General features: G+C 31.9%; 1 protein-coding gene and 1 pseudogene across 1 annotated transcript; both read right to left on the bottom strand.

The window, feature by feature from the left end:
• Nucleotides 1–3,646: 3,646 nt before the first annotated feature.
• LOC143068273 (lysosomal proton-coupled steroid conjugate and bile acid symporter SLC46A3-like) lies at nt 3,647–14,979 on the bottom strand (annotated as a pseudogene).
• A 1,864-nt stretch (nt 14,980–16,843) lies between these two features.
• LOC143068271 (sterile alpha motif domain-containing protein 15-like) lies at nt 16,844–19,523 on the bottom strand. The gene is made up of 3 exons (XM_076242191.1): nt 19,350–19,523; nt 18,093–18,191; nt 16,844–17,242 (listed from the first exon to the last, which is right to left on the bottom strand). The coding sequence occupies exons 1-3, from the start codon at nt 19,473–19,475 to the stop codon at nt 17,045–17,047; spliced, it is 423 nt and encodes a 140-aa protein (XP_076098306.1). The 5' UTR covers nt 19,476–19,523; the 3' UTR covers nt 16,844–17,044.
• Nucleotides 19,524–22,545: the final 3,022 nt, after the last annotated feature.

Raw genomic sequence — 22,545 nt, 5'->3', positions numbered from 1 at the left:
TACCTACCAGTTTCTATTGCTAATGAGTGTGCACTTATTCTTAATTTAGTGAGTTTTTTTCTAAGTTATTTAGGAATATTAACGTTTAAATATTCTTGTTGTTTAAATTTTACTAAAAAATAAAAGTTTACCACAGTTTCCATCTTTTATCTTAGATAGTTCAAATATAATTTTATTTTTGTAGAAATCTTCTAGTTTCTGTTTGAAATTACTATTACAATGCTTGTTTAAGGGTATTCCAATATAAAAATTTTAAAAAGTTTATGGGAGAAAACTAGATCAATAGTAAATTTAGAATACTAATAGTTTGCAATGATATCAAAATGTTTCTTTTGTGTTTTGTTTTTTGCTTGTTCGGTATCTACTACAATTTCATCTTGTATGTGGTATGGTTTGCTTTCCCATCAGTGAACTTAAGTTAATATATGTTGCTTGTTATTAAAACTATTAAATGGACACTCATTATTAAAGGCGCAGTGCATTATCATCTCTCTAGAAATGAGAAATAAAACTGTTGACACAATTGCTTACCAAACACGGTTGACTTATCTTGATCTTGATTGTTTACGATGCCACAACCTTACACATTATTACAATTATTTTGTTTCTTAATAATGGGCATCTTTTGTGCATTCTCACTAATTTGATGTGGTTCCCTTATCGGTAGCTTGTCAAAAGACGTGAGCCACTATCTCTAAGTTATGTTGACAGTTCTTAAGAGGTCTTGGGTGGAAATTGATTGAGATCATTTCTTTAGAAAAATTTAAAGCTTTCAGGTTTTTTTTCGACTCAGTTTTTGGTGGCAGACAGGCTGTAATATCTCATTGCATCTACAAATGATGACAGATGTGGTTTATATTTGAATTCCGACCTTGTGATGACATTTGCTTATTGTTAATTCAGTTGCTGATCCTTTTCTGCCTATTCCTGAAACTTTGATTTCTTTCGTAAGTATAGCCGGGATTTTTTTTTTCAGATTTTTTTATTGTTTATACGTTCAGATAAATGACAGATTTTTTTTGGATTGGAAAAAGGATTGCATGCAAATTGAACAAAATTACCAAAAAGGTTTAGACTTGAGATTTTTAAGAGGTCATGGGAACAACGGATTTTCTGCGATGTCAAGATAAGAACTAGTTACAAATAATATTCTGTTCAAATTCTTTTTCTCTTCACCCTTCTTTTATAAGTATGCTTTGGTCGGCATCAACTGCCTTCATGTCTCTTATCGTAATGTTTATGACATTGCTGAATAGATAAGACAATAACAATCAAAACCAAAGAGTAAACAAGGACTCAAAAAATCAAAGGACATTTACATCAACAGTTATAAATAATAAATAAGAAACAACACGAACTCCACTAAAAACCGGGAGTGAAATCAGGTGCTCCGGAAGGGTAAGCATTTCCTGCACCGTATACGGAGTACAGCAGTCGATTGTATTTAATATGCTTTCCTATCAGTAAATTCAGGTAAATGTGTGTTGCCTATGATTACAACAATATATGGAACACGCATCAGTTAAAGTGCAGGGCATTAAAACATGTAAGGAAATGAGAAATACTAATACAATTGCATACCAAACACCGTTAACTTTTCTTAATGTTGATTGTATACTAAGTCACAACCTTGGTCTTTACTACATCGCATGTGTGTCAAAATTAAATTAACCGACAAATTTGTCCCCCTAAGAGTTTCTAATAACAACTTAATTTGTTCTTGTGCGAATTGCCTCTTCGGAACGTATGTAAACATTTTTTGTGACTTTCTAATTATCTAACTTCTTTGATTCATTAGGTCATTTTATCCACACAAGAATTGAATTGAATAATTTTCTCACTTAATGCATTTAGCTTCTAGTTTACTGATCCAAAATTATAAAAAAAAAGCCAGTTATCTTTCTTTCATTACCACCTGATTTTAGTGCTTGACATCAAACCCTATATTAGACAGTCATTGTTTTAATAAGAACGAGGAGTATAAAATCTTTTCTGTCAGTACTAATAACTATGATATTTGAATTTCTTTTCTTTGGTAAGATAGTTTAACGTATATTTAAGGTGGTAATATGGCTCGTTAAATTCCATAAAACTTTGACAAAATATTTATTTTGAACCTATGACTAAAATATCAAAATTTGAACCAGACACATTATCAGAAAAAAATGGTTGGATATATGGCAGTTTGACAAACACTCATTTTGATCCCGAATTGGGCACAACTTTTTGGAACTTTTGGTTTCAGTGCTCTTCAACTTTGTACTTGTTTTGGCTTTCGGAGTTTTTTCATCTTAGCGTCACTGGGTAGTCTTGAGTGGACTAAACGTGCGTTTGACGTATTAAATTTCAAACCTGGTACCTTTTGTTAGCTATTATTCGTGTTTCTCTGTCCTATATGTTCTCCTATTTATTTGTATTGAACTCTGTCATGAAATGTTGTCATTTTAATGTTATATTAAACATTGCCATAAAAGTGGGAGGTTTAGCATGCCACAAAACCAGGTTCAACCGACCATTTTTTCTTAAAATGTCCTGTACCAAGTCAGGAAAAATGGCCATTGTTATATTATAGTTCGTTTCAGTGTGTGTTACATTTTAATGTTGTGTGTCTGTTGTGTCGTAGTTCTCCTCTTATATTTGAGGTGTTTCCCTCAGTTTTAGTTTGTTACACAGATTTTTTTTCAATCGATTTATGAATATTCGAACAGCGGTATACTATTGTTGCCTTTATTTGATCCTTAAAAACTTTATATTTTTCTCTTTACTGTAATTAAAACCTACAGCTGATTTTACAGAGTTATCTCCCTGTAGTGTTTTGTACCACCTTAAAGTTAACAATTTACTATTATATGAAAGCAGTAAATAGAAAAATACTTCCCTCACTAGTAAAAAATCTGTGCTCAGCAAATGATTAGTTGAAATTTAATTGTGACGTTAAATTTTCTTGTTTTCTTCTAAATTTTCTTATTGTGACGTCATGAAAAAAGGCAACCATGCCTGATGACGTAACATCAAAAGTACAAAACGTTCCTCAAATCTTTGAAAAGGAAGGATAAGAATCATAAGAAAAACAGATTCCACCACTGTAACTCGTGTTTTACGATTTTTCTCCACTCTCAACAGTTAAATTTTAATTATTTAAAAAGATCGGCAAGCCTCGCGCTTTAAATTATTAAAATTTAACTGTCTCGAGTGGAGAAATATTGTAATACACTTGTTGCAGTCGTGGAATCTATATAAGCACACTATAGCAACATATTGAGGCAAGGTTTACGTGCCAAAGTTCCTACTAAAATGATGGTAAATTGCTGTTTAACTGGTAGTGGAAAATGAAATACATATTAAGGACGAGGTCATGTTATTGTAATATGAATTTAATATACAAAACCTGTTTTGTATTAGACTGATCTGCTGGGTTGGAATTTCAACGAGCTTAATTATTTAAAGTCAAGTCTACAGACAGACATGTTACCTTACCATGAACAATTATTAAGACTAACAATGAGCTAGTCTTAGCTCTTACTCCTAATTGCAGCGAGCTTAGCAGAGAAGCAACAAAAACAATTTTTAACAGGCTTGGTTCCAAACCCATGATTCCTTCACTCTAAACAATCACAGACATATATGAAATAAATACATAAAGACATTTTTAACTTTAAAGACATGTTTTATTTGAATGCTTTAATACAACATTAAATAAGCAACAATAACAAATAGGATCAATTGAAAGACCAATAAATAATTACTTCAGTTGTATTGATGGACAATTTTGATTGCAGGAATGATCTGATAAGCCAGAGAATGCAAGGAGCCTGTATCACTCAGGAAATTTAAACATTTGATATGAGTAACAGTGAAATAAATTGTTTTTCCAGTGGAAACCGCATTGCTGAATGCAATTAGACATAAGATTCATTAAATGAATTCAGACATTTTTTGGTTGAAGGCTGCTTTATAATTCTATTCATAACTCGTGAAAATATATATTTTTTAGCAGGGTTAGGTGCCTGCAAAAGAGTTACACCTCCATCACATACTGTATATGCCAGTTCCAAGCCAGCAGCCTGATAATCAGTGGTTGTTGATTGTTTCTGTATATCATGTTTATTTTACATTTATTGTGTTGAAAATAAATCAGACTGTAATTGTTTTTAAATTTAAATTGTTTTATATTTGTCTTTTCAGGACTTTTATAGCTGACTGTGCGGTATGAGTTTTACTCATTGTTGAAGGACTTACACTGACATTTGTTAATGTCTGTGTCATTTTGTCTCTGGTAGAGAGTTGTGTAAACAGTAATCATACCACATCTGTTTAATTTTTTATCCTGATTTAGAGTAATTTCTCGCATTTTGATTGGCTGATATTGTTCTAAAAAATTTCAGTACAATTTTTTATCACATCAATTGGTATTATCTCCCTTATTTATTATGTCAATTGGAATCTCCCTTATACCATTGACCTAATAAAAAAAAAAACACAGTGTTCAATTGTCCTATAATACGGAATTTATCGGGTCAATAAAATTCATATCGGGTTTGGCTTCGCCTCACCCGATATGAATTTTATTGACCCGATAAATTCTCATATTAGGACAATTGCACACTGCGTAACTAATAATATTAGTCCTATGACCCCCTCCCCCCCTCCAAAAAAAAAAATAAAATAAAAAAAAAGATTTGCTTACTGCTGTGTTGACCAAGTATAACTGTGAAATAAGATTACTTAAAAATGATTCCAGTGACCTCTGCAATATTTACTTGTCGTAGCAGATTATGCAGAATAAACAACAGACGATGGATGTCTAGTAATGACAAAAGTTCACATGGTCAATAAACCAGGTGAGGTTAAATAAATGAAAGACACAATAAATATAAAAATAATAAAATATCTATAACAAACTCAATAAAAGATAGTAAAAAGACAGTGAGAAAACATAATAGAATCTTGGAAGCCAGATCTAATCAAAGAGCTGATAGCTCTGAGGTGGAAGAAGGTGAATAAAAGGTAACTTGAATTACCATAAAAGCAGCCCCACTAACCCAGCCTGCTTTGTTCCATTATCATTATGACGTAGATTTTTTTCTTCAAACAAGAATGTGTCATCAGTACATGGATTTCCCATCTGTATAATCATTTTCTATGTTCAGTGGACTGTGAAAATTAGGTAAAATCTTTAATTTGGCAGTAAAATTAGAAAGATTATATCATAAGGAACACATGTGTACTAAGTTTCAAGTTGATTGGATTTCGACTTCATCAAAAACTACCTTGACCATAAACTTTAACCTGAAGCAGGACGGACAGACAGACCAGAAAACATAATGCCCATAAATGGGGCATAAAAATAGTAAGACTTGTTACATACCCACCAACTTTTGAAAGTTCCCATGCGGGTTTTAAGTGCGCAACAACAATTTTAAAGGTTACAATTTTTAGCGAAGTAATTTGCATGATCTGGATTGTCTAGAAAAAGTGTCATATTTGTATAATGAACTTACAGCCCGTAACAGAGAAGTGATCGAATTGATGTTTCTTTACCGTCAAAATTAGCTACGTTATCGACAAACTTAATTGAGTAGTGACCGAACTATTAGTACTTTAACGTTAAAAAGACTGACAATGCTGACAAACTTTCATGTATCGATAATCAAGTTTAATACCGATAATATTGAAAATAATTCTAATAATATGAAACAAAATATGTCCATGCACCATTTCGATTGGGCAAAAAGTAGTCATTTCTTCAAAGTCAGAACAGAAAAAAAAGATTTATGGAAGGACGTTTCAGTATATCATGTCAAATTTCTTTAATTTGAGAGTTGTCCTTTAGTTACAAATGTAGCTCCATGTCTGATGGTGAAATAAAAATGAATGTCTCAGAAAGTGGTGAATTAGTTTCCATAAATGACAGATGAATCGGGCCAAGCTTAGTAACTTACACTAAACAGACTACTGTAACATTGACGACTTGTGGAACTGTTTGAAAGATTTGTGTTTATTACCAAAAATTTATATACAACTTCATTTATAAATTAATCTGAATTTCATAGCGTGTCGTCACAATAATGAAAGTTAAAAAAAAAATCTATAACCAGCAGATCTATACTTCTATAAAGAAAGTATTCTTGTACAAAAGGGTATTTATTATAAAATGGTCCTAACTATAGAATAGATAGTTTACCACAGAAATCTTAAACGGAAGTTTCAACAATTTTAAACAGAAGAGATTTGAAAATAAATTTAACTTTAAATAAACACTGAAATAATTTTAATACCTCGAAGGTGTAAAGAATAAACCAACAATCTCAATCTTTAAAAGTGTCTTCATTGCGCTAACCGACGAGTTCATGTTTACAGTAGAAACAGTGGATGTGACTCCAATAAATTCATTATCATTGTTTATCTCTTATATTAAATTGATAAAGATTTTATCGAGGTTGCACCAACTGTTTCTACAGCTAAGATCAGTTACATGTAACATGATCTCGTTGATTCGCACGACGAAGCAATTGTTTATGACAGAACACACATTCTAGATTATGTATTTTTGTTTCCGTCAGTTCGAAAGTATTTGATAATTTCAACTCCTTTGTATTTCATAATATGTGTCATGAACAAAGACATATGTTCGATTGAATAATGATTTCCTCGTAACAAATGATAGAAATTTCGGAGATCCCGTATTTGATCCTTTACCGTTAAAATGAAAATGCCAATGACAGAGGTTGATTATAAAAAATGTTTTACTGTGTTAAAAAAACTTCGACTTAAACAATGAAAACTTACACGTTGGACATGAAATATTTTGTCGATGAAGCAAATTAAATTATGTCACTTCTGAAATAAGTTTGTTGATAACGTAACTTATTCTGACGGTAAAGAAACGCGAATTCGATCACTACTCTGTTACGGGCTGTACATAGATATAGGAAGATGTGGTGTGAGTGCCAATGAGACAACTCTCCATCCAAATAACAATTTACATGCCTTTTTCTTAAGTCTGTTTGCATGATTCTAGTTATTGAATCGGTAGAAAAGATGAACATGTAGCTAGCAGACCAGGGTTTATTTGCTTGTGTAAGAATATTAGATGCTTGTTGAAATTTTGAATTATGCACAAAGGGAGGTAGTACTGCATCATTGAATTTTGTCAATCAGCCATGCTTTTATCCTGTGTAACGATTGCAGATGAAAATTCACATTTTACAACTAGATGAACACAACACAAGTTCAAAATCTAGCATGTTAGAATAATCTTTAGAGAAAACATTTTCGATTGGTTTATTAATTGATCATGAGAAACACGGAATTTGATTGGCTGAACACGATTGTCTTAACTTGGGAACAAAATAAGGAACAGATGATTTTCACTAAATCGTGTTTTAGAGTTTTTTAACGGTACCCTTAATATTAGTATTCTTTAATAAATGCAACCTTAGATTAGCATACTGATTCATTTCCTCATCTAATTTACAGAATCCACTACATGAAACATCATAATTCTATATATAACACAATTCAAAAAATATACAAAATGAAAGACTAAAAGTGCTAAGATAAATAAAAGTTTTATAATAAAATGTTAACTAGCTATAAAGAATCTTACATAATAAAAAGGGAATATGTACTCCAAAACTGGAATATTGAATTTTCACACACACACATATACAAAAACATAAACAAACAAACATATAACACAACCATGTTGATATGAACACTAATGTTGATTGAAATTACCAATCACTGAAAAACGTTTAAACACAATTAACAAGTATTAGGTGTATTACAAAATAATATGAATAAAGCTAATATTTTGTTTCTTATTCCAAAAAGGCTGAGCCATCAAATGCCTCTTTTCCTATCCTATTAATAAATACCAATTACCTATTAAATTATCAGAAATTTGGAATGATTACTTATTTGATACATTGTTTAATTATGAGGGTGATTCTAATACAGATCTTGGTATTCCCTTACAGATCCTTTTTCCTCAGATCTAACACATCAACAAAAATAAGTTATTTGACATATTTGGAAAGTCATCTTAAAGCATTTATAATACAAACATTCAAAGTCATCTTTGTGATACATTTCAATTAAGACATAAAAAAAGAGAGAAATGAGTAATCAATATTATTACAATCATTTTAATTTTTAAAGCTATATAATGAATCTGCAATATACTATGCAATAATAATAATTTTAAAGAAGAAAAATTACAAATTTGGCATTACTTATTTGGCTTATCTTATTAAGAAATTACATTAAAAATGTATATTACAATTTATGACTTCTTTAAAGATATATATATTTATATTGCATGATTATACAATAACATGCATGTGCATATTGATTAAAAACATGGTGATGCAAAATACTTAAATAACAAAATTAAAAAAAATCTAACATTTTGATAGCAATTATCGTAAAATTCCATGTAAGTTCTAACATTAATAATTATTCAGTCCCTCCCCATGATTAACTCATGCTTACTCTCCCACTCATGACAGCCTGCACACTTCATATTATATTTATTTATTTATTTATTTATTTGTGGTGTTTTAACACCACTTTAAAGCACCCCATTTAGGCTATTTCGTGGCGGCTGTTTTTATTGGTGGAGGCAGCCAGAGTGCCTGGAGAAAACCACCGACCTTCATATTATAAAAATGTGTCACAAATTGACACTCTCAGGATGAGAGAGCCACTCAGTTGGAAGCTTAATGTTATTAAGCTAGATAGATCCTGAGCTTATTCTGAATGGTTAATTGAGAATATTTTTCATGACAAAGTCTACAGCAATCCTAGAGCACTGGAATATAACGACTATAAATTTCTCTTAAATTTATTGATTCTATCCAAACTTGCGTATATATATGTGGGCAGATATATCTACATGTTATTGTATTTTAACCAAAGTCTGAACAGTAGTGGGGTAAAAAATATTTTCTTTACCCAAGGGCTGAAATTTGTTCAGTGTAGGTCAAGCACAGCAAAGATTAGAGAGTATCTGGAGTTACCAGAAATCCTGATATTTGTTTAAGGATTGTCATAAAAACCGCGATAATTTATCTGATCAACTACAAATCAGTCAGACAGAAAATTGTAAGGGAAACCAATTATCTGAAAAATAACCTTTTCCTTATGATTTCAAAGAACTTGACAAGTAAAAGTTTAAATTATACCATAGTTATGGATTAAACAAATGATTGCGGCCAGATAAAAATAATGTTAGGCTCTTAGGATCACATAATTTTGCTTACTTGACATTTAAACCAATGAGTGGCCAATATTTGTCTTCCCTACAGCATAATTTCGGACTGGTCAGAAATCTAAATAAAAGCTTACACAATCAAATGGCAAATTAGAATTGTTGGTTAAAAACAGGGTAGAAAACTGTAAAGGACAATGGTGGTAAAATGTATGTCAGCCAGGTCAAAACATAGTCAGTAAAACATGGGCAGAAATATAAAATTTATGAAATTTGTTAACATTTGTTTAGTTACGACTGGAGTGCTTTTACCAATATGATTAAATAGTTCTTCAATGAATAATATTGCACTTATAATTTAAACACATGTAAGGTGAATATCTATAACAAACATTATATCATTATTTAAAAAACAACAAGTACTATAATCTTCCATTCTTCATCTTAAAATGACATTTCTATTACCTAGTCATGCTAGTTTGACTATTCATATTCAAGTGTTCACAAAACTAATAATACTGGATATAACCACATAATCTTCTGAGCAATGACACTATACAACAGACAAAACATGAAGCCACAGCTAAATATCGAATATGGACATCGAATAAATGTGGGATATTTCTCAAGGAGGCAGCAACTCTTAATCATACACAGTTTAGAAAATTTGTGAATAAATTAAACATAAACAAATTGAATACTAAACACAAACTGTCTAGGTATAAATGTTTTTCAAATTTATTCTTCAGAACAGATAAATGAATCAGTTTAAAATATTAGAAAAAAACACTACTTTAAAATATATGTTACCACAGATTTCTTTGATTTTTTTAGAGGTTTAGGCTCTAATCAACTGATTTTGAGTTGAATTGCTGTCCGATTGTCATATATCCCCATTCTCTAAAGTCAAATAATATCTTTTTGTTGACCTATACAATGTTGAAGACCTTAGTCCTATATAGCTATGTTTAACCATTGATGTAATGAAAAATTTAAACATCGACTTCAGTATTACTTATAACACTGATAGCTTGACTAGTTTCTTCTTGATCTTGTAATTGTTGATAACTCTGACTTGTTTCTATGCCTTCATTTTCTCCACTCATTCTTTCATATTCTGTTGGTCCATTCATTTCTACATACTTGATTGCACTATTAAATACAAAATAAATCTATTGTGGTTGGTATTACGTTAAACAAAAGAAGAATGTGTCTGACATGCCTAAGGATGTGAATGCCCCTGCTCATGCTTTGCAATTTTCTAAAAAGGGCATTACTCTAGAATGATGAGTGACTCACTGTCCATATTAAAACTCTTAGTTTTGGTTCTTAGCATTGTGTATGATGCTCCCCCACATATCTAAGGGGAAATGTGTTTTGTATGGAACAAGAAAATTATACTAGAGTTACCCTTCTTTGCAGGGTTGACAAATGTTGTGAGACTTCTAAAAAGTCATGTTCAATTGCTTAAATTGTGATGCTGTAATGACTGCTTGGTATTAGTCTATGTTATAAATATTTCTACCATTTTATGGTTGATTTATTTGATCATTGGTTGTTTATATCTGTTAACAAACATTTCATGCATGTTCAGGTGGATATCATTTTTAATTAGAACATTGTTGGTATATTTCAAATTTAAATAAAAAACAAAAAGCCTATTAACTAAACCCAAATTATGGCAAATTACATAGGCTGTTACTTACATTGTAAAAACAACAGGGATGACTAGAAGCGTCACAGAGATAACAAACACAAATCCACTGAAGAACTTAAATGTATGTAAATAAATAGCCTGGAACATCAATGGTGCTAGGAAGTACGAGACACTTTCTCCACAATGCATCAAGGCAAATAAACTACCTGTAAAAATAAAAAAACAAATGTATATATAAATATAAAGAACAGTTGTTATGATGTCTTGCCTACAGTTTGTACATCTACTTTGGTATTAAGGTGTGTTGGTTTCTTCAAAGTTATACATTTCAAACAGTTAAATGTAATGTACATTTATTTCCTTTTTCAAAGTACAAAGTGCAAACTTATAATTAAATGCATTAATAAATATTTTTAACTTGAGAATCTAAACATCTTTTAAAACAGGATCAATGCTCTGCTCAAACTGGAACAATAGCTTAGGCCAAAAATAAAATATTGTTTGTTTCCCCTCCCCCGACCGACCCGGTAAAATCGCCGCGACTCAAAAAATTTTATTGGCCATTCTTGTCCAAAATTTTTTTTTTTGTGATGTTGGTTTTTGGTGATATCTTTCCGATGCTGTAGTAAACATGCGTTGGTTTTTTGTCATACCTTTCTGATGCTGTAGTCAACAAGCGTTTTAAATCAAGGCATTTTTGCATTGAAGCGTCTATATGATTCGGAATCAAGAAAAACAAACATAATGCCTTGCCACACGATTTGTGTTGTGTGCAAGGGTGATATTTGAAAATAAAAAATCTGAAGCATCTTTCAACCTACTGAGTGCACTTTGATTGGCTTTGTCTTTTACCTCTGTTCCTGTTTAAAGGATAAAATCTTTGAGTAAAAACGGTCTGAATCATGCTTTGAAATCAATCTACTTTGTCATCAACTTCGAACAGGTTGGGCACAAGTCAGAAAATGTTGGATACGTGAATTCATTGCTTTCAGGGAACCTCCCTGATTTCTGGAGTAAACAAGACCAGTTTAAATGTGTTTTTATTTTTTAATTTATGACATGAAATTTACAAAAGAGCACTTTTTACTTTACAACTGCATCAGTTGAATTTGTAAATACTCAAAGTATTCTAGAAACAACAAAACATGAATAAGTGAAGCCTTGTTTTTTTTAGAACTCGAAAAAACATACAAATCTTTTGTTTAGGAATTAATTGACCAAGCTGCATGATCCAGGTGTAACTGAACATAACTGAATTATGTTCACTTCTTTTGAAAATTTTGAACATATCTTTTTGTCATCTCATAATTGGTGAACACAGGAATTGTTTTGTTGTGAGTTATGCATCAAATTAGACTTGAAATAAGCTTGATTTTTAAATAATTAAACACTTGCTTTCATCAAACATTGTTATCACATGAAGAATGTGTGCTTTTGTAGATTTCATACCATAAAATGAATTGGAAAAAAGGAGGTCCCTGTGTACTGTTTCTACACCAGAAACTTGGGGTGTACACTGAAAACATGGAATACCCCACTTTTCTTGACTTATCTTACCTGTTGAATTTTATAAAAATTCCATTTAGAAAAATTATATCAAGAAATAAAATAAAATAATTTGTCTACCTACCTACCCATACCCTGATAACCTCAGTCGGGGAGGGGAAACAAAGATATTTTTAATGTTGGCCTTACGCAAAAGTATTTAATGCAATTACCTAATTTGTTCTTGTATAAAACTGTTTCATTTACTCAAAGAGAAAACAAATTGTATGATTTTCTTTTTGGATCCATTCACTTAATGACTATGTATGTTTATTTGATCACCAATTTAATAATATTTAATACACATTTGAAATGGTATTTATTGCAGTAATTATTACCTTGGTCTGTTGTTTCAATACTGTTGGACACCACTGATCTCAACATAGGAAAAGGAAGCAACTCCCCAACTAGCAGAAGAATTGCTAAAAAGAAAATAACAAAAAGCATAATTTTATGTATAATGTAGAAAGTTAGTATCACATGAATAATATAAATGAATTCACAAAGACCACAGTAACAGCCAAGATTTAAATAGCTACATGTTATTGTAGCTATGATATCATGGCTATAAAACCAGGTTTAATCCAGCATTTTTCACATAAGAAAATGCCTGTACCAAGTCAGGAATAGGTAAGTTGTTGTCCAATAGCTTGATTTAGCCATTTGATTAGGGACTTTTAATTTTGAATTTTCCTCAGAGTTCCGATTTTTTATTTTATTTTACTTTTTGATACAATTCAAGTACATGTACATGTTCATGTACAAATGTACATATACATTGTACACTATGTCAAATGCTGGTTATTGAAATCTGTAAAGACTAGCAGAGTTCGCAATGATTGATAATATTTTTAATGCAATTAATGGGACTGTTATTTAGAACACAAGGAAGAAGTAATGCAAATGGCTGGCCATGTTTTTTACAGTCTTACATCATGTACATGTGAAGCTGATTTTATGTACTCCAAAGAGCAATTTAGAAGAATATACATGTAAGTAGTGTACTGGTCATACTGGTGGAGTGGTGGTACATTTGAAACTGCTATCTCTCTATTTCAGGGCCATCCCTATTTGTTACATGTACATATTTTTACAATGTAAATATACAACGACAATGTATGTATAAATGTAGATTTTTTTATTTCTTGATTTGGTTGTGATTGAAGATCTTTTTTCTTTTTTATTCACATTTTAAGCTTTACATTTTAGCTTGTACATTGTAGGTTGATCTGACTTGAACTATGTTATTTTTGGGTTCATTGGGTTGTTGTCTCATTAATGTTTACCAACTTCATGAACATTTTTTTTTTATCAATTCCACCTACCAATTGCCATGAATGCATCATGATCCAAGTTTCAAACTTGATTTTAACACTGCTTACCAAAATATAACACAGTTTCATTCTTTACTACAGCAATCCACATGGTACCAATGGCTTTGGAGAATAAACCAATGAATGTAATATTAATGTCTGAAAGATACGGCTTTAATATAACTGGAGAGGCTGCAGCTCCAATGGCAGCAACCACCATAGCAACAGCAGCAAACACACCAAATTTATCAGAATCCCACTGGTATGGTGGTCCAATAAAGTACAACACCAATGTATTAATTTGTCCAAGATGAACTATGGCATAACTTTGAAAAGCAATGATTGACAGCCATACTTTTATTAATTTCCTATTTTTGCAGCATTTAAAGAATCTTGATAATGGTTTAAATGTGTCTATGCAACAGTTGTTACTACCTTGATCACTGCTTATTCTATTGGCCACAAGATTCTGTTGAGTAATTTCAACTTCTTTGACTAGAAAAAATGAAATTAAAAAGGAAATACAGCTACAAATAAATGTAAACCAAAATGGACGTAGAAATCCATTAGATTTGACCCAATATCCAACCATTATATTGGCAATTGCATATGCTATGCCATTCAGAAATTCTTGAACACCAAGTCTTGTTGATCTGTTTTCCTTGTTTGAACTATTAATTGCATAGAATGTTCCTCCTGCCAAAAATGCAGTCATGCTACCACTCAATCCTCGCAATGCTGATGCCATGAATAACCCATCCAAATTCCAACCAGTATACTGAATCATTATGTATATGAAAGAATATAGGACACTTCCTAATGATGGCATCCATAATAATATTTTTCTACGTCCCGTTTTATCACTGATAGCGCCTAACATTATCACTGTTATTACTGCTGGTAAACCTTCAGCAATCTGAAGGCTTAGTACAGTGTAATTTCTTCGTGGGTCAATGCATCTTTGGTGGTATCTGTTAAATTTATACTAGCAGGAGTGGTACTTTTATGCTGTTTTTCTATTTCTTCTTTCACGTACTGTTGAAATAAGGGCAGAGTCATATGACGTGAGAGGAAAAATGTAAAGTATGCTACTTCTACTAAATATGGCTGGATCACACTTAACCAGTGCATGCATTTGGTGTGGGCTCTTGATATTAAACTCATTTTTTCTCTTATTTACTGCAAATTGTTCTTACGAATGTTAAAATACATATTATTAAAGTTGTGAAAATATTCGTTGCTCATACCGGAAGTTCTAATAGAAATATAATTTTCGAGACATTAACGGAATAATGTCGATATTACGGACATAGACATGTTTTTCTCTGACTGTTGATGACGTCCTGTAGACAAAGGATTTATAGAGTCTAATAGACTTAATCTATTGGATGTTGCATGTTTATTGATTGATAGTTTAGTCTAAGATATATGATTTATTTTGTTATTGACTTTGAACAGAAACATATTAAATACAACACGTTCTCATCAAAAAGTTAGAAATTCTCATATGCCACTTAACTCATTTTTGTGTGAAAAAGCTACATATTTTGGGATGATTGATTTATTTCGAGTTAAAAAGTCACTGTATAGCATTATTAACATTTGCCTGTCATTTTTTTTTGGCAAGATTTGTGGTCTTTTTTTGTAAATGCGAATCCAAAACTTCAGTCACTTTTTTGTCATAAACCTTTTTCATAGGATGCTAGACTTATGATGAACTATTTCAACACCCAGGAAATAGTTGAAGCAAATAAACCTTAAAAAAATACTCATTCTGCATTTTTGTTATACTGTTAAGCCATTCTTGAAATAAATACATAACATAGCATTCACCCATCTTTATTTCAGATGTTTAAATGAAAAGTATGCTAAATTCAGTCTTTTTCTTTTACTTGGATTTGTCAGGTCTGTATGGCTGTATACCGATCTGGTATATGCTAAACCCCCACTCTATGTGTATACTAGAATTTGTCAGAATAATGTATTTTAATTAGTGTGTATTTTTTTTAACACTGTACTGAATGATCTGTAAGGGACGACATCAAAAGTTCAATGAAAGATAAAAAACTTAATTCCAATAGTTTTTTCACTGACCCCCCTACCCCCCCTATTAACTTAATTTGGGAAAAATTGATTGACCCATATGGATATATGTAAAAATCAATGTCGGATAACCAAATCTTGCAGCAGTTCAACCCCCCACCCCCAAACTATTTGAATTAAGTTTTTTATCTTACATTGATCTTTTGATGTCGTCCCTAATATATGTCTCTGTGTTGAACTAGCTTGCAGCATGGGCATTTTTTTATACGACCGCAAAAAAAAATAGTTTGGGTGGTGGTGGTTGTGATGTTGGTGGTGGTAGTTTGGAGGTTGGGGGAGGTATGGATCATACCATTTAGTAATTAGGGGCAAAAAAGGGGAAAAACAACGTTTTCTTTGTTTTAATGGACATAAAAAAAGTACAAATTATATGTTTGGATTACCTCCCTTACACTGCTTTTAAATTATGTGTAAAGAAATGCTGTATTGTCTTGAGGACTGATTATTTTTAGAAGTTATTATTTTAAAAATGCTGATTAAGGGATATCTATTTTAAGCCATAATCATGTATGTCATTTTCTATTTTAAGACTTTAATGATGTATTTAAATGGGTAATTATGGTTGCAAACCCCATTGAATATTTGAATTGAGATTATGACCATATCTTGAGGGAAAGATTTTTTTTTACAAAAAGGATGAGGGAGGTGAAAACAAATTTGGGGAGGGGGATAAAAAGAAATGGGGGGATTTTTTTTTGGGGGGGGGGTCAATTCACAACATCATAGTGTGTTGCACAAAGGCAAACAATTGAATATAAATTCTAATCCAATTAGAATATAAATTCTAATCCTATAACCAATTCTTAGTTCTTTGACTACAGTTATTCTGTGTCAAATATTTAATTACAATCCAAATTCAGACCTGTATCAATCGCGAATATTGTGTCCATTTTGCCCCAAACTGTTCAGGGTTGGACCTCTGCGGTATCCAGCTGCGCTCAGTGAAGCAATTCATTTTTTTACGTTGACGATTTCATGGATTAACTTTCCAGCTTAAATAACGATTTAACAGAAATTTGACAGATTTTTATTTCATTTTTTCCAATTTTTAATTGTATGAGTCAATTGGGCTATATATAGTAAGTCTTAAATAATCATGAACGAACAACACTAAATCAAGAAAGTTCCTACAACGTGATCAAAATTGATGAATACCTTATACACAAAAATTAAAGATTAAAAGCAGAAAAAAACAAGCTTTGAACAAAATATTTACATTGACATTTTTCTGACATGGTCAGGGAAGAACATTTTATTTGTCCTCAGAAAGTCTTTGTATGTTAAATGATCGGTCATGGTGCCACTTCTTCGTTTTATCTCCATATAGGCATATCTTGGATCTTTCATAGCTATTTCCTTTTTCTTCACTTTTTCAATTCCCAATAAGTCTCGAATTGATTCTGTTATTTTCTAAAATTCAAAATTCAAAAAACAAAATTATATAAATTAAAAATTAGCATTAAATGTATGTCTCTCTAGCTGTTGGTTGTGACAATATATCATGAGTCCAAAATCTCAAGGTCAAGCAAACCTATTATAATGTTTGGAAGTTTAGGAAAAAGACCACCCGAATGAATATCCATGAACCATATACTCACTGTCAATATCATGTGACATGTACAATTATTCTGAAGAACGAAATGAGTTGAACAATCATTTATAGTTTATGAAAAACTAGGTCGCAGAAACTTAGTAATTTAATAAGGTCAAGGACAAGTACAAAATGTAACCCATTGAAAGCGGCAAAGTACACCATGTTATTGATATATAGACAACTTACAGCTGACTTATGACCTAAAGAATTTCAGAAATCAACCAATAAACTTAACTATTGAAAACATATCTCGTTGGGAAAACTAAATTAAATAGTTAAGAAAAGAACTATGAAAAAACTCCATGTTTAGGTGTCAGACCGATGGATGATAGTCCTTAACAGGACTTGAGCTCAAGGAAATCTTTTCAGATTGGGATAACAGTAAACGTATGGTACCATTACTTCCGGCGCGTATGGTGTAGGCAATCTTGTTGGTTGCAGGAGAATGTGGTGTTTTTTTTTTTAAGGTAAAAGGTTTAAAAATAAAAAAAAGATAAAAATTGATTCTTTATCTGAACTCTTTTTAACGACTGCAATTTTAGAAGTAAATTGTTGTAGGTACACATTAAGTATAAAAGGACGTTTGAATTTATAAACAAAAATAAATTAATAATTTCTTAAGAGGTAAATGTTGCAATTTGTTTAATAGGTCATAAAACAAAATACCTTGATATGCTCATAGTCGTGGATTCCCATGTTCGGAAGTGCAGAACCATCAATTGCAATAAGTTTTCTTCCATTTATAAAATTTAGGCGGAAGCATATCTGAAAAATAGTTACATAGCTTGTGTTAAAAAATACATATCCAAAAATATTAATAACAGCGAGGAGGTGGTTTCTTAGCGAAAAGAACAAAGAAAGAATTCGTCTCCAGCGTTAACCTTTAAATCTACAGAGCTAGACTCTACATATTGAGCGTTTGACATTAAAAGCCCGAAACTCTACATCCATAGGAGACCAACAGAGGTCAGTACATTACACTCTAGACTTAAGTTGCTGTAAATCATATTAGATTGCATATCGTGCATCCCTTTCCCTATATATCAACAGGGCCGTAAATTGCCTTCCCTATAAGGGGAGGCAGCTGATGTTCGCAGAGAAATTTTGTGGACCTTTTTATGCAGAAAATGCAATGTACTTCCCCAGAATTCACCTTTTGTTAAATTTATGTAACATTTCAATGGAATATATTGAAAATATTTATTATCCAAAGTTAGATAACGTGTAAGATTTTTGTTATCCTTTGTCCTGCTTTATGACTCTTCAAAAGCTATTATTACTAAGTTTTAGGGAACCAATTTGCGTACTTAAAATGAAATGCCCCCTGAAGTTGAATATATTTTTTTATGGTTTATCAGGTTTTTTGACTGTCCAAATGGAGCTCCATTTCGGAGACACAATTTTCAAACCTTAAAATGAAATTGCATACTTAACAAAACTTTAATTATCAAATTCAAATTATTACAGCGTAACACAGTTTGTTTACACTGAAAGTTTTACTCGATCGGTTAGGCTTTGTCAAATGCTAAAGGGATTTTTCTGTGCCTGGTCGAATCCCATGTCTTTAGCACTTATATGCATTCAATATTGCAACACAGTGACTTCTATGTAGATGTATGTGTTGCATAGAGAGACTACACAATCTGCTTTCCGTCATTGTTCACCTGTTCCGTGTTTTAATTGCATGACAATGCGTTTGAATGCTTGCTCTATCGAATATTTTACCCAACCTCCTTAATATGCGTAAGAGTAACAACCAGTACTATTAAAATAAAGCATGATTTTAAACATTTGTTTGTTTTTTTTCAGTGTTTTTTTCTTCATTTTTTCTTTTTTTTTTCCCGGTTTGTAATAGGAGGCAACTGCCTACATGCCTTTATATAATTTACGGCCCTAATCAACCTGAAGTTTTCCCTTACTTACACTGTATTGAGGAAATCCTAATTCTTCTATCCATTGCGCAACTTCTTCAATATTCCAATATAAACTTGAAGGAACACTGCTTGTTTGAAGGTCGCATTCCAATGCACGACTATTTCTTCTTTGCATTTTCAATTTTCTAGTTTGCAACGTTCGTCGTTTCCAAGTTCTTTTATGACGTCAAAACAAGAAGATTTTGTATGAGTGTTAACGTATTAGCGTGAAATCGATGTAAATGAAACTTTTTCGTTGTTATTTCAGTAACAAATTATACGTATATAAGGGAGCTACCATTTGATTTATATGGGGGGGCTAGGATGAAATTTGAAAAAAATAGGCAGGACAGCAGTTTTGAGTAAAAAAAAAAAGGCAGGATGTGATACTTGCAAAAAAAAAAAGTCAGGACGACAATTTAGGTAAAAAAAAGTCAGGATAAACTAAAAAAAAAAGGCAGGACCGATTAGAGTGAAAACTAAAAAGGCAGGACAGAGATTACAGTTAAAAAAAAATGCAGGACAAAATTTTTCATCCTAGCCCCCCCATAAAAATCAAATGGTAGCTCCCTAACTATATGTGTACTTAAAAAGGCGTAAGACTCAAACAAAACTAGACCCATGGCTCCAGAATATTTAAAGCTCACCAAACGCCTTCGGGCACCGAGCCGACCGTGCGAGGGCTGAAAGGCCAGTCAAGGTCGTTAAACACCACCACATATATAACAAAACTGACAAGTTGAATAAATAAACTCATCATATCTATACAGAGAGACCCCAGATAAAAACATGACTAAAGACAAAACAAAACATCTACAAAACCCTTCTAATAAAACTAAAGACAGACAACATGAACCCTAAATGCAAATGCTTAGCTGTAATGCTTCTTCTGATGTTTTTGACAATTTTCGGGCCGCAAATTGTCACAGAATAGCATAAGGACCGCAATAGTTACTATTCACAGCTACACGAACCCATACGAACAAGGTTGAACTAACATGAAGAAAAGAAGGCCATGTGCACGTGCCAAATAAAGAACTGAGTTAAAATGAACTTATACGTAATCTTATCTGACATAATGATATAAATATGTTTATAAAATTGGACTAAATCATTTTTACAGTTCAAATTGTAATTTACAAATACACAATGATATGTATTTTGCTATTGAAAAGGCATATATTAACAATAGAACCAAAATCAATCTGAGATGTATTATCTTAATAGTATTTAAATTCAACTGCTGGAAAGCGCCGCAACCAACTCTCTCATACTTCCTTTTTTAATATATAAATGTTCATAAGCAATTGGCTGTCTGTAAAGATATCTTTTTAAAAAAGAAAAACTATGAATATGAGCGAAGTTTCGCATGGACGGGTTTTTACTGAAACTGAAAAAACAAAGAAAGGAATTATTCCAGCTTTTTAAGGTACTCAACTTATAACAGGCGTTTATTATTATAAGCTTTTCATATTGACCGGTTCCAATATTACAAATGTAATTAAAATCTTGATTATCGTACTAATAATCGAGATTCGATTAAAAGAAGATTTTGATAAAACAATAACCAAACAACACAAAATACAAAAAAAAAAAAAGAAATAAAAAAAAAAAAAAAGAAACAACATGTAGAGGTCAACGTACAACCTTCAATTACAGATGGATTTCTGTGCGATGCGTCAAGCTCTACATAATTCAGAGCTTAAACAAGTTGTGAACGGCTTAAACCGAAAGTATAAAGAAATGCAACAAAATGATGAATTTAAATTGAGTCTTTCGGGTTGCTGTCTCATTGACCTTAAATACCTCACACCTGCCTCTATTCGTAATAATACTCAAATAGAAAAGGGTACTTGCCAATTCAATTTTAAAGACATTGTTAAAATTTTACGTACGCATCATGATGGGCTTATCTACAATCCCAGCCGTCCTGTTTCCTCGAATGTGACCAACCGAATTGGACTCATTACCGTTAGTTAGCGGGTTCATGATTCACAAAATGATATGCGAAAAAATAGAAAATGATAGTTTGTTTCAAGTTTATTTAGAAAAATATCTCTGACTCCAATAAAAAAATAATTCCCGAACACAATCGGTCATTTTTATTTTACCAAATCTACGAATTTGGAGAAAGTGTAACATGAGTAATATGCTTTCATTTAGTTGAGGAAACTAGATGTTTTAATTTAATATTACAACGACTGTTTTTTTTTTTGTGAATACAAACATTTTTTTTCCAAATAAGGAGAAACAACTCAGATAACCTTGCTTACTTTTACAATTACGCCACTTTCAGCCAAATTAATTTTTGTTATGTTAGTATGTTGTTCTATTTATAGACAGTAATAGACTTGTTTACCAGAGAGAAAAAAACAAATGTGTTGTAAATAGTTGGAGGTTGTTCATCAAATTGACTAGATTACAACATTAAGATTTGACGTGAGACACCGCTGATACGGCAATGATTCGTTTTTAAATTTCGGGTAGTGGCGAAAGAAAGGGTACAGAAAAAGAATATATATAAAAAAAAACTTACAGAAGGGTAACAATGGCATAAAAGCAATAGACAATACACAAGTGAACAATTAAAGCCCATACCCCATAGTCAGCTATAAAATGTCCCGAAATGACATTCACCAATGAGCAAAGCCCATACCCCATAGTCAGCTATAAAATGTCCCGAAATGGCATTCACCAATGAGCAAAGCCCATACCCCATAGTCAGCTATAAAATGTCCCGAAATGGCATTCACCAATGAGCAAAGCCCATACCCCATAGTCAGCTATAAAATGTCCCGAAATGACAAAATGTAGAATAATTCAAACAAGAAATCTAACAGCCTAACTTATGTACAAAAAAAAATGAAAAACAAATATGAAACACAGTAACAAAAGACAACCACAGGCTCCTGAATTATGACAGGCAATTTCATACAGAATGTGATGACGGAGTTAAGCATATTAGCGGGACCCCAGCCCCTCTTTCAGACTGGGACAGTGGTGTTACAGAACAACATAAAAGCGAACTATAAAAAATCCGTTGAAAAAAGCTTAACCCATCAGATGGATACAAATAGAAATACATCCGACAAAAAAACAAAAAGGACGTGGCCGGGTACTTGTACTTCCCAAAAGACAGTAAGTACAGATATAAGAGTACTCGCAGTTACTGACCGCTAGTTCAAAGCCAACAAGTAATAAAAACA

This window comes from Mytilus galloprovincialis, chromosome 3, assembly GCF_965363235.1.
Source record: "Mytilus galloprovincialis chromosome 3, xbMytGall1.hap1.1, whole genome shotgun sequence".
Classification (NCBI taxonomy): domain Eukaryota; kingdom Metazoa; phylum Mollusca; class Bivalvia; order Mytilida; family Mytilidae; genus Mytilus; species Mytilus galloprovincialis.
The sequence above is the reverse complement of the archived record's forward strand: the minus strand, read 5'-3'. Positions and strand labels throughout refer to the sequence as shown.